Consider the following 15,283-nt stretch of genomic DNA (forward strand, 5'->3'; position numbering starts at 1 on the left):
CGGAAATGGGCTCTTTAGTAGTTTGAAAAGGTGTCAGCAAACGATCGGGTTCATCCATAATGCGGAAATGTGGTTTATTATCGACACCGCTCAGGCGTCTTCCGCGTTCTTTCAGAAGCAAAACCACTACATTTCCCAGAATCCCATTCGCTGTTGCTCCGCGAGGTCAGGGGAGTCGTCAGCACACACGAGGACTCATTCCGAGTGCTTAGTCAAACCTCCCTTTTCCCTCGCTGAGAGACACCGGCTGTTTGATTTACACCAAACGGGGGGAAGGCCACAGTCCGCTAACAGAAAGTTTTCACGACGCACGGGGTGACCTTAACAGCGGCTAAGGCCGGACACGAAAGTGATCAAGTCCGCGGCTTGAAAGCGTGTGTGTGGAGCAGCTTGTGTGGCGATGGAAGCGAGGGACACTGCCCCTGATTCCTGGGATCAGGAGGACGATGGCGAGGCCCAGGTCGACGAGCAACTTTCCAAGGCTTTTAATACCACCCTAAACGTGGACGCCAAGCCGTTTGTCCCCAACGTGCACGCAGTGGAGTTCGTCCCGGGGCCCCCACAGAAGAGCTCCACGGAAACGGTGGAGTCAGCGGGTGAGTTCCCGGTTATTTAACGACTGCTAGCCGCGTTAGCTGCTAGCCGCACACACGCTTGTTCGCATGAGTTTAGCATGGATGCTAACCTAAATCAGAGTTGCCGTCAACGGCTCGAAGCGGAAACGGGGCCAACGTGTAATTTGCGATTTAACGAGCTGAAAAACTTTCTAGACGTGAATAAGAAGTGTTCATTAACGCTGTAATAACACCGCAACAACTGTTCGTGCTAGAAAGTGATTCAGTTTGGTGGAGACTTTGTGTGTAGGTGCTTGTAAAGCAATTTTAGACTTATAACAATATATAACCGGATGGTGATAAAGAATTAAAAGTGTATTCGGTTATTTTTATGATTTACTGGACAACTTTAGACATGCTATCGCCTTTTTATTAACACACGTGAACTTGCACAAAAGGTGCTCGCGTCTGTTTGCATGACAATATCGTCAATACCAATACCTATGATCAGAGGCCTCCATAAACAACCCCCCCCCCCCCCCCCCCCTCGCTTGACTGCTTTGTTTGAGGGGCCTCTTTTGGTTGATTGTTTAAGGGTAGGATTTGGCCCCCCATGCTGTCTTACTGCAAACGTGATGTACCATTGTGTTTTGCTGTTATAGTGTAACAATGAAAGTCAGTTGTTGGCCTGATCCGCTTAAATCAGGACACTAGAAAACTGGAAGTGTTCACCATCATCTGTACAAATATAGATGCATTTACCACCAGAATTTGGCTGATGTCAAGGCAGCTAAATGTTTTCATTAGTGAAGTGACATACTGCCAAGTATGGTGACCCATACTCGGAATTCGTGCTCTGCATTTAACCCATCCAACGTGCACACACACAGCAGTGAACACACACACACAATGTGCACACACACAGCAGTGAACACACACACCGATTTATGCTGCAGCGCCCGGGGAGCAGTTGGGTGCCTTGCTCAAGGGCACCTCAGTCGTGGTATTGAGGGTGGAGAGAGTGCTGGACATTCACTCCCCCCACCTACAATCCCTGCCGACCCGAGACTCGAACCCGCAACTTTTGGATTACGTGTCCGACTCTCTAACCATTAGGCCACGACTTCCCACAAAGTCGGACTTCGACTAAGTTTATTACAGCTAAGTTTCCAAACTCTTACCTGAAGCCTTTGTCAGCTGCTGTATTTGAATGCAAAGTGTTTACAAGGTACACACTGGAGGTCTTCTGAGAAAGATCAGTGTAGCGTGTAATGGAGGTAAACGCAGTGATGTGATCTGATCTGCTTATTAAACTTTTCCAAGCTTTTTTGCAGGAAAAAAACTCTTAAGAGGCCGTTTTTAACACAGAAATGTATAGTACTCAGACTATGTATTTATTTCAATGAGTGATCATGTTACAAAATAAAACGGTCATTTGGACAAAAACATGGGTGTTTGTTGGAAGACCTTTTAACTGTTGTTTTGTCTTACCACAAGTGGAATATATGCCATTCACAGTGCAGGTTGTTGTCTGCGAATGTGTTGAATGTTGACTTGCAATCTCCCTTTTAAGATGATTATTCTTAGTAACTAAGACTGTCCTGTGTAATTACAGCTGAAAAAATAAGCATTTTATATTCCAGCAGGTCCCGATGCAGATGCCAGTGTGGAAGTATCAGAGTCTGCGGGTAAGTAAATGCTGTGAGAGACAACCACAGTTTGCTTCACATCCCTGTAATAATGATAATAAACACACAGATGAGTCTGTGGCTAGTAACTTGTGCTTGCTCACATTCCAGTTCCAACAATCTAACAAAAGTCCTGTTCACACAGACATGGATGTTTTGTTTGAATAATTCAATGTGATAACATGTTAATGCTTCAGAACTTGAACAGAAGAACTTGTTCAAAAAACCTGTCCAACCAATGCAAACTGTGTCATAAGCTCAGAGCTTCCACTGTTACATAAAACCATGACTTGGTGGCACTCATGAGCCGAGTATTTAGCCAAATTATGGTGTATTGAGATGAGGTTTGATAAACACCATAGTGAAGGGGACAATCTAAACAGCTGTTTGAAACAAATATTGTTTTGCATTCTTCTCAGGGAGAAGCTGGTATCAGAAAAGGAAAACTGCATAGTGATTTGTAAACTGGGGTGTGTCTTAGTTTCTACTCCAGCGCCACCAACTGTCAGAGAGTAAATTTGGATTTTCACTCAGCCTGTTTGCCATTTTTCATGCATTAGATTGAATTTTCATGCTGAATATTCATGTTGGTGAGAACAGGCCTTCATCTTACTAATAGACACAAGGATTCTTTATTAGAATATAAGAGCCTTTTTTGTTGTTGAACTTTGTAGTTAAAATGTTACATGTTCTAGTGGTTTGTTGCTTTTATAATTTTTTGATTGTGTTTTCATGTCATCTTGATTATACATTTCGTTGTGGTTCAAAATAGCTTTTAGGCACAATTATGTTGACACCAAAAACAGCAGTGTTAGTCAGAAAGGAAACGACTAAAGTTATTGACACATGACCAACAGTGATTGGATAAACAGTGTAAAATGGTAATGTTGCCTTTGACATCAGCTCCACCCATGGAGAACGGTGATGCAGAGATGGCAACAGATGACACCTGGGAGCAGAAAGGGAGTGAGCCTAGTAAGGCTGAGGCAGAGCCTGGAGGCAGCCCTGGAGGAGATGGGGGACAGCCTGAAGAAGACTCCCCTCAAGAGGAAGGAATGGAGGAGGAAGAAGTAGTGCCAACACCTAAAGTAGTCCCCACACAGCCAAATGCCCCCAAGAAGGAACATGTTAATGTGGTCTTCATTGGCCATGTTGGTTAGTGTTTGCATACTGCATTTACATTATATATTTGATGCCAGTGTCCAGTTTAAACTCCTCAAGGCCTGTTTACTATTGGGTTGAATCTCATGAAAAGATTTTTGATGTTAAAGGCACAATATGTAAGTTTTCGTATTCAAAACAAACAAAGAAACAAAGGCGTAGTTTTGCGACGCCGTGACTGAATGTGGAATCATGAGAGTTGCCGTCTTCATTCCCTCAGCTGATGCAATCTGATGGGACTCAGGCATAAATTAGGTTGTGCGTATGTGGGGTAAAACAGCATTGTTTTATCATGCTAGATATATTTGAGAGTTCTGTTATAATGCTACTCTGTGCGGTCGTCACCCGTTTAATAAAACGCATAACATATTAAAGCATCTTTGGTGTTTCCAAAAACTGGAAATCGAGGGTGTATGACGTCATTGGCAGGTGACTTAAAATTGCTATTTCTCTGGATTTAAACATTCTTCGAAACATTTTGGATAATGCAAGTACACAGGTCAGCAAAATATAACATCGTTTTAATGATTTTTGGATATTTTAATTAAAAAATCTTACATATTGTGCCTTTATGGCCAGATTTAAACTTTAAATAAGTGTGTGTATATATGTGTGTGTGTATATATATATATATATATATATATATGTATATATGTATGTATGTATGTATGTATGTATATATGTATGTATATATATATATGTGTATATATATGTGTATATATGTATATATATGTATATATGTATATGTATATATATGTATATATGTATATGTATATATATGTATATATATGTATATGTATATATATGTATATATGTGTATATATATGTATATGTATGTATATGTATGTATATGTATATGTATGTATATGTATATATATGTGTATGTATATGTGTATATATATGTATATATGTATATGTGTGTATGTGTGTGTGTATATATATATATACATACATACATACATACATACATACATACATACATACATACATACATACATACATACATACATACATACACACACACACACACACACACACACACACACACACACACACACGGGTACGGAAAGTATTCAGACCCCCTTAAATTTTTCACTCTGTTATATTGCAGCCATTTGCTAAAATCATTTAAGTTAATTTTTTTTCCTCAATGTACACACAGCACCCCATATTGACAGAAAAACACAGAATTGTTGACATTTTTGAAGATTTATTAAAGAAAAACTGAAATATCACATGGTCCTAAGTATTCAGACCCTTTGCTGTGACACTCATATATTTAACTCAGGTGCTGTCCATTTCTTCGGATCATCCTTGAGATGGTTCTACACCTTCATTTGAGTCCAGTTGTGTTTGATTATACTGACTGGACTTGATTAGGAAAGCCACACACCTGTCTATATAAGACCTTACAGCTCACAGTGCATGTCAGAGCAAATGAGAATCATGAGGTCAAAGGAACTGCCTGAAGAGCTCAGAGACAGAATTGTGGCAAGGCACAGATCTGGCCAAGGTTACAAAAAAATTTCTGCTGTACTTAAGGTTCCTAAGAGCACAGTGGCCTCCATAATCCTTAAATGGATGACGTTTGGGACGACCAGAACCCTTCTTAGAGCTGGCCGTCCGGCCAAATTGAGCTATTGGGGGAGAAGAGCCTTGGTGAGAGAGGTAAAGAAGAACCCAAAGATCACTGTGGCTGACCTCCAGAGATGCAGTCGGGAGATGGGAGAAAGTTGTAGAAAGTCAACCATCACTGCAGCCCTCCACCAGTCGGGGCTTTATGGCAGAGTGGCCCGACGGAAGCCTCTCCTCAGTGCAAGACACAAAAAAAACATCTGAAGGACCACAAGATGGTGAGAAATAAGATTCTCTGGTCTGATGAGACCAAGATAGAACTTTTTGGCCTTAATTCTAAGCGGTATGTGTGGAGAAAACCAGGCACTGCTCATCACCTGTCCAATACAGTCCCAACAGTGAAGCGTGGTGGTGGCAGCATCATGCTGTGGGGGTGTTTTTCAGCTGCAGGGACAGGACGACTGGTTGCAATCGAGGGAAAGATGAATGCGGCCAAGTACAGGGATATCCTGGACGAAAACCTTCTCCAGAGTGCTCAGGACCTCAGACTGGGCCGAAGGTTTACCTTCCAACAAGACAATGACCCCAAGCACACAGCTAAAATAACGAAGGAGTGGCTTCACAACAACTCCGTGACTGTTCTTGAATGGCCCAGCCAGAGCCCTGACTTAAACCCAATTGAGCATCTCCGGAGAGACCTAAAAATGGCTGTCCACCAACGTTTACCATCCAACCTGACGGAACTGGAGAGGATCTGCAAGGAGGAATGGCAGAGGATCCCCGAATCCAGGTGTGAAAAACTTGTTGCATCTTTCCCAAAAAGACTCATGGCTGTATTAGCTCAAAAGGGTGCTTCTACTAAATACTGAGCAAAGGGTCTGAATACTTAGGACCATGTGATATTTCAGTTTTTCTTTCTTTAATAAATCTCCAAAAATGTCAACAATTCTGTGTTTTTCTGTCAATATGGGGTGCTGTGTGTACATTGAGGAAAAAAAAAAAAAAGAACTTAAATGATTTTAGCAAATGGCTGCAATATAACAAAGAGTGAAAAATTTAAGGGGGTCTGAATACTTTCCGTACCCAGTTCCGGTAATGTCAGTTTCATTCATTTCAATTTTTGCACTTGGCTCTAATTTGCTTGGATTTGTTATATAACCAATTTATTATTAATCAGTTACCATCAAGGCATCTCAGTTCATACATATCTCAAGAACATCATGGGGAACACTTTTAAAATTACTTTAGATAATAGAATTTTACCGTCTTTATCTGTCCTGGTCTCACCCTCTTATCTTATTTTCCTCCAGATGCTGGCAAGTCAACTATTGGAGGACAAATCATGTGAGCTATTGATTTTGCAGTGTTTTTAGCAGATATTGTTGGTTTTTCCATCCCACGTTTCTGGTAGCTTATATTCTGCCCCTCCTCCACAGGTATTTAACAGGAATGGTGGATAAAAGAACTCTGGAGAAGTATGAGAAAGAAGCCAAGGAAAAGAACAGGGAAACTTGGTAATTAGCTTAGTTAAGTTAATTTACCAGAACATCTGGTGGGCAGTTAAACAGATTCAGTAAAGTAATATTCAGTGATATTCAGATTCAGTGCAGTAAAGTAATACACTTTACTGCACTGCACAGCACACGGACACTTTATCACTGACATACACTTTACTTTTTATAGAATCTATATAGAATCATATTCTATTTTTTATTCCTCATATCTATTTTTATTCTCATATCTATTTGTTACTTTATTTTATTGCTAGTTTATTTCTGTATATATGTTTACTGTACTTTTTCTATTTGTATTTTTGTAAACTTGGTTTTTCTAAATTTTGTTGGACAATTTGTTGGACAGTCGTACAATACATTTCACTACATGTCGTACTACGTATGTATATGTATGTGACAAATAAAATTTGAATTTGAATTAGAATTTTTGAATTTGAGATTCCCTGCAAACACTGCTGAAATTCACAACACTTCAGTACTTTTTTTTTTTTCTTTTTTTTGTCTTTTTTTTTTTGTCTAAGGTGGAGCAGGTTTTCATAGTTAATGGTTTTTCTCAGGTACCTCTCCTGGGCCCTTGACACAAACCAGGAGGAAAGAGACAAAGGAAAGACTGTGGAAGTTGGACGTGCATACTTTGAGACTGAGAAAAAGCACTTTACCATTCTGGACGCACCAGGCCACAAAAGCTTCGTGCCCAACATGATTGGTGGAGCCTCACAGGCTGATTTGGCAGTGCTGGTGAGTCATAGCATTGAGTAGGCACTCAAAAACAGCCTTGAGAAATATCCACTCATGCTACCTGCAATTCAGAAAATCTCCATGGGGGAAAACCCCTCTCCACTGCTGAGCTGTGAGCAGGTTGAATGTGATAAAGACACAGTAGAGGGCGCTATTTGAATACTTGTATCTGTCTCAAAAGGCTTGACTTTCACTCACAGACCAGAAACTAATGTCTGCTCATTCACTTCAGTCTCTGAATTAATTTTTAATTATTTCTATCTGAAGGTTATCTCTGCAAGGAAAGGAGAGTTTGAAACGGGCTTTGAGAAAGGAGGCCAGACGCGGGAGCATGCCATGTTGGCCAAAACTGCTGGAGTCAAGCATTTGATTGTACTTGTAAACAAAATGGACGATCCAACAGTGAACTGGAGTCTGGAGAGGTCAGATGTACATTTGTATACAAAGACTATTGTTATCGTATTTTACTTGGTTTTATTTAAAAAAGGTATTGAGTGTTAATATTTTTACACTGTTTGCACATAGGTACGAAGAATGCAAGGAGAAACTTGTTCCGTTTTTGAAGAAAGTCGGGTTCAACCCTAGGAAAGATGTTCATTTCATGCCGTGTTCGGGACTTACTGGGGCCAATCTAAAGGAGCCAGCAGAGTACTGCCCTTGGTATACGTAAGTGTGCTGATTTGCGGTTATGTAGTTTTTGCTTGAATGCTTTTTGACAAGTATAAAAATAAATCAGTGGCTTTCAACCTTTTTGACTCCAAGCCATCCTTTCTAAGCTGAAATATACCTCTGATTAGGGCTGCACGATTATGACAAAAATCATAATTGTCGATTATTCCCTTTAGATTGTAATTGCGATTTATTTATAATGATTATTTTGAACAGATTTATGCCATTGTTTGAAGCTGCATGCCATATATATATATATATATATATATATATATATATATATATATATATATATATATATATAGCTGAAAACACTCATCCTGAACTTTTATTGATTTCTATAGCATTGAGCCTCAAATGTCAACTATACATTGGGTTGGTTTCTTCTTTAAACAAAAAAAGGTAAAATTATGCATGGTATAATAATGTTATACTAAAACTAAAAAAAAAAAGGAAGTGGTTTATTAAAGCTATATATTTAATTTACAATTAAACAGACGAAATTTCAAATTACAGTAACATTTTACAATACAATTTATATTATCAGGGCTCCAGACTAACATTCGAGAGCGGTGGCACCAGCACCTGATTTGGTAGCACTGAACATATAATATTACAAGTTTTGTCTCTTAGAAATGCACATTAGAACAGGAGCTTGAGTTCAGAGTAGCAGGAGCTTGAGTTGGGATGCAGATGTAAATTTGACAGTTCCATTGTGAAAACTGTAACAGCCTCGTCTTTTATACATAACCAAAAGTACAGTACCTCATTACCATGGTTAAAAAAAAGTAGCCTAACTATATGGTTTCTATGGTGTTTGCATTGAAAAACAGTAGCCTAAAGACATTGTCAATAACAAATCCACATCAACTGATAGAATAATTAACAAAATAATGTAATTATATTCCATTACTCCTTTAACATATTTAGTATATTAATAATATAATAATACTCAATATGAATATCCTACTTTTCTGCCACTGTACCATTGTTACCGTTAGTGTTACTACAGTAAAACTATGGTGAATGTGGGTGATTTGTGGAGTGAAACGTCTTCTAACTGGATTGTTGCACTGTTTCTGCATCAGTGTTGATGAGAAAAACAGCTCCGATTTATTTGGCATTAAACTAGTTTAAATTAAAGAGACGTGATTTGTCCTGGAGAACTCTGCGCTGAATTCGAGTGATTCTTATTGGATTTCACAGCGTGGTTTAGTGCGTGATCGTGACTGTAATAAACACACATGCTCTGAACTCGCGCTGCACTGTTTTCTTTTGAGGCGAGCGGATAAAAGATCAGTGTGGCGTGCAGTTCAAGTACCGAGTACCGCTATTTTGTTCCATTTTTGACACGTTTGGCGTTTATATCTATCATGCACAACAGAGTGACAACGACTATCACTTAGACAAAGTCTTTTATCCAGTGTGTTTGAGTTTGTTAAACCTCGCGCTGCAAACACTTCTTAAGCGCACAGAATAATGCAAGTGGGCATTTTTAATTGTTTATTTTTGTAATCGCGGCTTTGAACGATTATGCAATCGTGGCATCCATAATCGTAATCATGATTAGAAATTCGATTAATTGTGCAGCCCTACCTCTGGTGCTTCTGTAATAAGAATTAATAACCTCAAAAATATGTCAGTTTATTATTGTACTTTCTCCTATGAAATACTTAAGTTTAGTTCTGTTACCATAGGCTTTATGGTAGTTGATGGGGAAGTTAGCTGAGATGTCCTGATTGTCCGGGGCCCCCTGGTTGAGAACCACTGCTTTAAATATCATAGAAGTACATGATTAATGTCTCTCACTATTGTGTATTATGGACAGAGGGTTACCATTCATTCCACATCTGGACAGTTTGCCAAACTTCAACAGATCAAGTGATGGACCAGTCAGGTTACCCATAGTAGACAAATATAAGGTGTGTAGAGTGGAGAGAGAAAAAAAAATTATACACAGAATGGGTATACATACACACACGCGCGCACACACACACATATATACATCACGTTATTGTATATATACTTTGAAGTTCATATGTCATGCATGACTTTCCTTTATATGTTTATTTAGAAAATCTGATGCCCCTTCACATGCTTTTGTTTAATAAAATGCTTCTGGTTTGTTTTTGCAGGACATGGGCACTGTGATATTGGGAAAATTGGAGTCGGGATCAATCAGCAAAGCTCAGCAACTTGTGATGATGCCCAACAGGGTAAGATTATTATAACGTAACCCCTTAAAACATCAGGTTTTGTGGCAAGAATTGGCTGACATACCTGTGCCTCTCTCATCTGTGTGCAGCACACTGTGGAGGTGCTGAGTTTGCTCTCCGATGATGTTGAAACCGATGATGCTGGCCCGGGAGAAAACTTGAAGTTACGACTCAAAGGCATTGAAGAGGAGGAGATCTTGCCAGGCTTCATCCTCTGCAATGCTGAGAACCTTTGCCACACTGGGCGCACCTTCGATGCCCAGGTCAGTGAACTCCACTGTAATTAAAAGAATGATCCAGCTTCAATAGTTCAGCTCTATCAGCAGTATGTATGATTACTCAGTTTTCTTGTTTTTGTTTTGCACTGCTACATATTAATTGTGCTTTTGTCTCTGCCATTTCAGATAGTCATCATTGAACACAAGTCAATCATCTGCCCAGGTTACAATGCAGTTCTTCATATCCACACTTGCATTGAAGAAGTGCAAATTACGGTAATGGCTGCAAATGTTTTTTTTTTAGTTTTTACATTTAGTATTTGTGCAGAAATACTGTTATGGTGTAAATCTAAGCCTGCAGACTTTAGCTCGGGTGAGTGCCCTCATTTACGGCTAGCTCTGTATCAAAATGGATTAAATGTGCCTTTGGCCCCTTTACAGGCCTTAATCTGTCTGGTAGACAAAAAGACGGGGGACAAGAGCAAAATACGACCCCGCTTCGTCAAACAGGACCAGGTGTGCATTGCTCGCCTGAGAACAGCTGGGACCATCTGCCTTGAGACCTTCAAAGATTTCCCTCAAATGGGACGCTTCACCTTACGAGACGAAGGTGAGGAGACATAATTGGCTAAAACAGCTCTCTAACTTGGATTTTTCATTCTATGTGTGTTTTGTAAATGTCTTGTCTTTTAGGGAAAACCATTGCCATTGGAAAAGTGTTGAAACTTGTTGCCGAGAAGGACTGAAAAGAATGATTGGTGGTTCTGAAACGACTGACTGAGGCAGAGGTAGATGCTGCTTCAGCCACAGCACACTTCATAGCCCTCCTGTCCTTTCTCCCCTCCGTCTCCCGAAGACCAGCTTAAAACACTTCTCTTAAAGAAACCTGTTTTTAAGCAAATGAAAATGAAATCAAGTCCACATGTCAGCTTTCTCATATTGAGAGCTCAGCGATGCCATTGTTTTAGGTTCTACCCCATGACCTGTTCTTCATCAATCTGCACACATTAAATGGCAAGAGATCTAGCTCTCTTCCAAACTTTTTTTTTTATTTTTTATTTTTATAATTTTTCTTTTTGCTTCCATCAGAGAAATATAATGGCAGCAGATAGAGTAAACGTATGTGGACCAAGATTTGCTTGTTAAAGTGATTTATGAGCAGTAAAGTTTGAATGATTAACCAATTGAAACCAAAATGTTAATATCTTGGTTGTACATGTCTCCCATTGCTTATTCCCATTTTGGTTTCTGTTCACATAACGTTCTTGCAAGGTGCATGAGCGTGTTCACGTTATTAAAGCATCTTCTATGACAATAAAATATAAAATTGGGGAAAAAATTGAGTTGAATTCTTTTGAGCTATATCACAGTTTCTTCTTACAAAAAAAGGAAGAAAATGTGATAAATTAATTTAAACCTATATCTCTGTCCTGTTAATTGTAAGGATGTCTTGGTAACCCCTTTTTAAAAAATGCTTTGATCTGTGTTGTTGCTATATTTCTTGGTTAACTTGGACTGCTTTTTTTTTTTTTTCCATGTTTAGTCAAAGGAAGAAATCCTAAGTATTATGCATTACTGATTCCTGTCACTGAATACAAACCCGATTCCAAAAAAGTTGGGACACTGTACAAATTGTGAATAAAAACAGAATGCAATGATGTGGAAGTTTCAAATTTCAATATTTTATTCAGAATACAACATAGATGACATATCAAATGTTTAAACTGAGAAAATGTATAATTTTAAGGGAAAAATAAGTTTATTTTAAATTTAATGGCGTCAACACATCTCAAAAAAAATCGACAAGGCCATGTTTACCACTGTGTGGCATCCTCTCTTCTTTTTATAACAGTCTGCAAACGTCTGGGGACTGAGGAGACAAGTTGCTCAAGTTTAGGAATAGGAATGTCCCATTCTTGTCTAATACAGGCTTCTAGTTGCTCAACTGTCTTAGGTCTTCTGTCGTCGCATCTTCCTCTTTATGATGCGCCAAATGTTTTCTATGGGTGAAAGATCTGGACTGCAGGCTGGCCATTGGAGTACCCGGAGCCATGATGTTGTAATTGATGCAGTATGTGGTCTGGCATTGTCATGTTGGAAAATGCAAGGTCTTCCCTGAAAGAGACAACGTCTGGATGGGAGCATATGTTGTTCTAGAACTTGGATATACCTTTCAGCATTGATGGTGCCTTTCCAGATGTGTAAGCTGCCCATGCCACACGCCTCTCATGCAACCCCATACCATCAGAGATGCAGGCTTCCGAACTGAGCGCTGATAACAACTTGGGTTGTCCTTGTCCTCTTTAGTCCGGATGACATGGCGTCCCAATTTTCCAAAAAGAACTTCAAATTTTGATTCGTCTGACCACAGAACAGTTTTCCACTTTGCCACAGTCCATTTTAAATAAGCCTTGGCCCAGAGAAAACGCCTGCGCTTCTGGATCATGTTTAGATATGGCTTCTTTTTTGACCTATAGAGTTTTAGCCGGCAACGGCGAATGGCACGGTGGATTGTGTTCACCGACAATGTTTTCTGGAAGTATTCCTGAGCCCATGTTGTGATTTCCATTACAGTAGCATTCCTGTATGTGATGCAGTGCCGTCTAAGGGCCCGAAGATCACGGGCATCCAGTATGGTTTTACTGCCTTGACCCTTACGCACAGAGATTGTTCCAGATTCTCTGAATCTTTGGATGATATTATGCACTGTAGATGATGATAACTTCAAACTCTTTGCAATTTTTCTCTGAGAAACTCCTTTCTGATATTGCTCCACTATTTTTCGCAGCAGCATTGGGGGAATTGGTGATCCTCTTGCCATCTTGACTTCTGAGAGACACTGCCACTCTGAGAGGCTCTTTTTATACCCAATCATGTTGCCAATTGACCTAATAAGTTGCAAATTGGTCCTCCAGCTGTTCCTTGTATGTACATTTAATTTTTCCGGCCTCTTATTGCTACCTGTCCCAACTTTTTTGGAATGTGTAGCTCTCATGAAATCCAAAATGAGCCAATATTTGGCATGACATTTCAAAATGTCTCACTTTCAACATTTGATATGTTATCTATATTCTATTGTGAATAAAATATAAGTTTATGAGATTTGTAAATTATTGCATTCCTTTTTTATACGTAATTTGTACAGTGTCCTAACTTTTTTGGAATCGGGTTTGTACATTGCGTGTGCAAACTGGAATGATATTTTGAGTGTTTGTACACCTGCCCTCCAAAAGTTTGAAAAGTGTGATTTTGGCTTCACCTTCCAACCAGACAATGACCCCAAGCACACTTCCAAGCTGAGCAAATCCTATTTGGAGAGGAAACAGTCAGATGGCATCTTGTCCGATCCGATCACCCGACCTCAACCCAATTGAGCTACTATGGGAGGAACTGGACCATGATATCCGTAAGAGGTGTCCAATCAGTGTGAATCATCTTTGGGCAATCCTTCAGGAGGCTTGGAGTAATATAAAGTATCAAGTCAATGTTTGAATAAACTGACAGCTCGGATGCCCAGATTATGCAGAGTTGTAATAGCTGCTAATGGATATTTTAATGAATCTAAAAAAATTTTTTCGATGTATAAACTGTTTATGTAATAAGATGTTTTTGTAGTTTGTGTTATCAGTGCAAAATCATCGCAAATTAAAAAGGATTCATGCCAATATTGTCCAAAACCCCACTTTTCTAGGGCGTTTCCAAACTTTTGGAGGGCGGTGTAGATGGTATAAATCCCTTGTCCTGTAAAAGATGGGTTTGTTAAGAGCTATTTTTAACCCTTTGCTTAAACCGGTTGCAATCTGATTTTTGTGTTTGTGGGTGCAATTACTCTGTGACACAAATAGAGCAGTGTGGTCCAGCTCCAGATGTTCATACTGACACACCCACAGGGAGTGGCTTTTTCTCCACTGTATTTTGTGGATAAATACAGTAACTGGCAGGCAGAAGTGGAACAAGAGCTTCTGTATAACTATTGATGGACGCTGAGCTTTCTAAGTAAGTGTACTTAATGTTTTTGATTCATGCAGTTAAGTGATGAATGATTTTTCTATAAAAGCAATATCTGTGTCTATGTTTTGAATCCTGTAAGGCTGAGTAGATCAAGATGCATTCCAACATATCTGTTATGCGAATGGAGACTGATGAAGCTGGTTCATGTCCTGGAAAGACTTCCCACAAAGGAGTGATATGTGGCTGGAGCCACTTTAAAAAGCCAGCTCTGGCCATCTTCATTGGGGGCCTTCTCTTTGGCACTGGCACTGCACTGTCCTTGTTGTACTTCACCCAGGTGGGCAATGTGCCCTATTTAGTAGGACCTATATTCTTGTCTGTGGGGCTGATGTTCCTGGTCACTGGACTTGTCTGGGTGCCAGTCATCAAGCAGAAGATGGTTCATACAGCAATGAGCCATGGCAGACCTCTGCTACCTGAGCAAGGAACTCGTACGCAGTCCTGTGTTACCATTTCATAGGAACTCTGAGTTGAATGTTTGTTTTATTTATATAATGTTTCTTTAATCCTGTAAAGTGAGAAATGTTTTGTGTGTGTGTGCAGTCTATAGATGTGTCTCCTGTTGTAAGTGCTTTTTTGTTGTTTTGTTTCCAGCAAATCCCTACAACTGGATTAAAATGGCTTTAAATGCTCACCGCTGATGTCATCAGAGGTCAGAATTAATTCAGACCAAACTGAACAGCAGAGATATGTAGAATACTGAAAAAGCACAAATATGTAGGTCAGCTCTGTGTAAAAAACCAAAGTTATCATTATTTTTAGGTTATTTTAAAATACCCACACTGCAACGTTCTGGGAAAGTTATTTTATGGTTGCAAAAGAACAACAACAAAAAAACTAACCACCAGGGAACGTTCTCTGTAAGTTTTTTTTTTTTTTTTTTTTTTTTTAGGTTATTTAATAATAAACACCATGCAACGTTCTGGGAACGTTCTTTTA

General features: G+C 39.4%; 1 protein-coding gene across 2 annotated transcripts; it reads left to right on the forward strand.

Annotated features, from left to right (window-relative positions):
* The first annotated feature begins 52 nt into the window (after positions 1-52).
* On the forward strand, positions 53-11,993 carry LOC306856697 (eukaryotic peptide chain release factor GTP-binding subunit ERF3A-like). 2 transcript variants are annotated; one of them, XM_079396099.1, is made up of 14 exons: positions 53-596; positions 2,198-2,242; positions 3,146-3,397; positions 6,289-6,322; positions 6,415-6,492; positions 7,050-7,230; positions 7,498-7,652; positions 7,756-7,896; positions 9,728-9,821; positions 10,035-10,115; positions 10,205-10,378; positions 10,520-10,609; positions 10,775-10,943; positions 11,027-11,993. In XM_079396099.1, the coding sequence occupies exons 1-14, from the start codon at positions 401-403 to the stop codon at positions 11,077-11,079; spliced, it is 1,743 nt and encodes a 580-aa protein (XP_079252225.1). In that variant the 5' UTR covers positions 53-400; the 3' UTR covers positions 11,080-11,993. The 2 variants fall into 2 exon arrangements, with proteins under 2 accessions (XP_079252225.1, XP_079252226.1); XM_079396100.1 differs by having other exon boundaries at positions 150-596; positions 2,201-2,242.
* The last annotated feature ends 3,290 nt before the right edge of the window (positions 11,994-15,283 follow it).

The sequence above is a fragment of the Barbus barbus genome (assembly GCF_936440315.1).
Source record: "Barbus barbus genome assembly, chromosome: 3".
NCBI classification, from domain to species: Eukaryota; Metazoa; Chordata; class Actinopteri; order Cypriniformes; family Cyprinidae; genus Barbus; species Barbus barbus.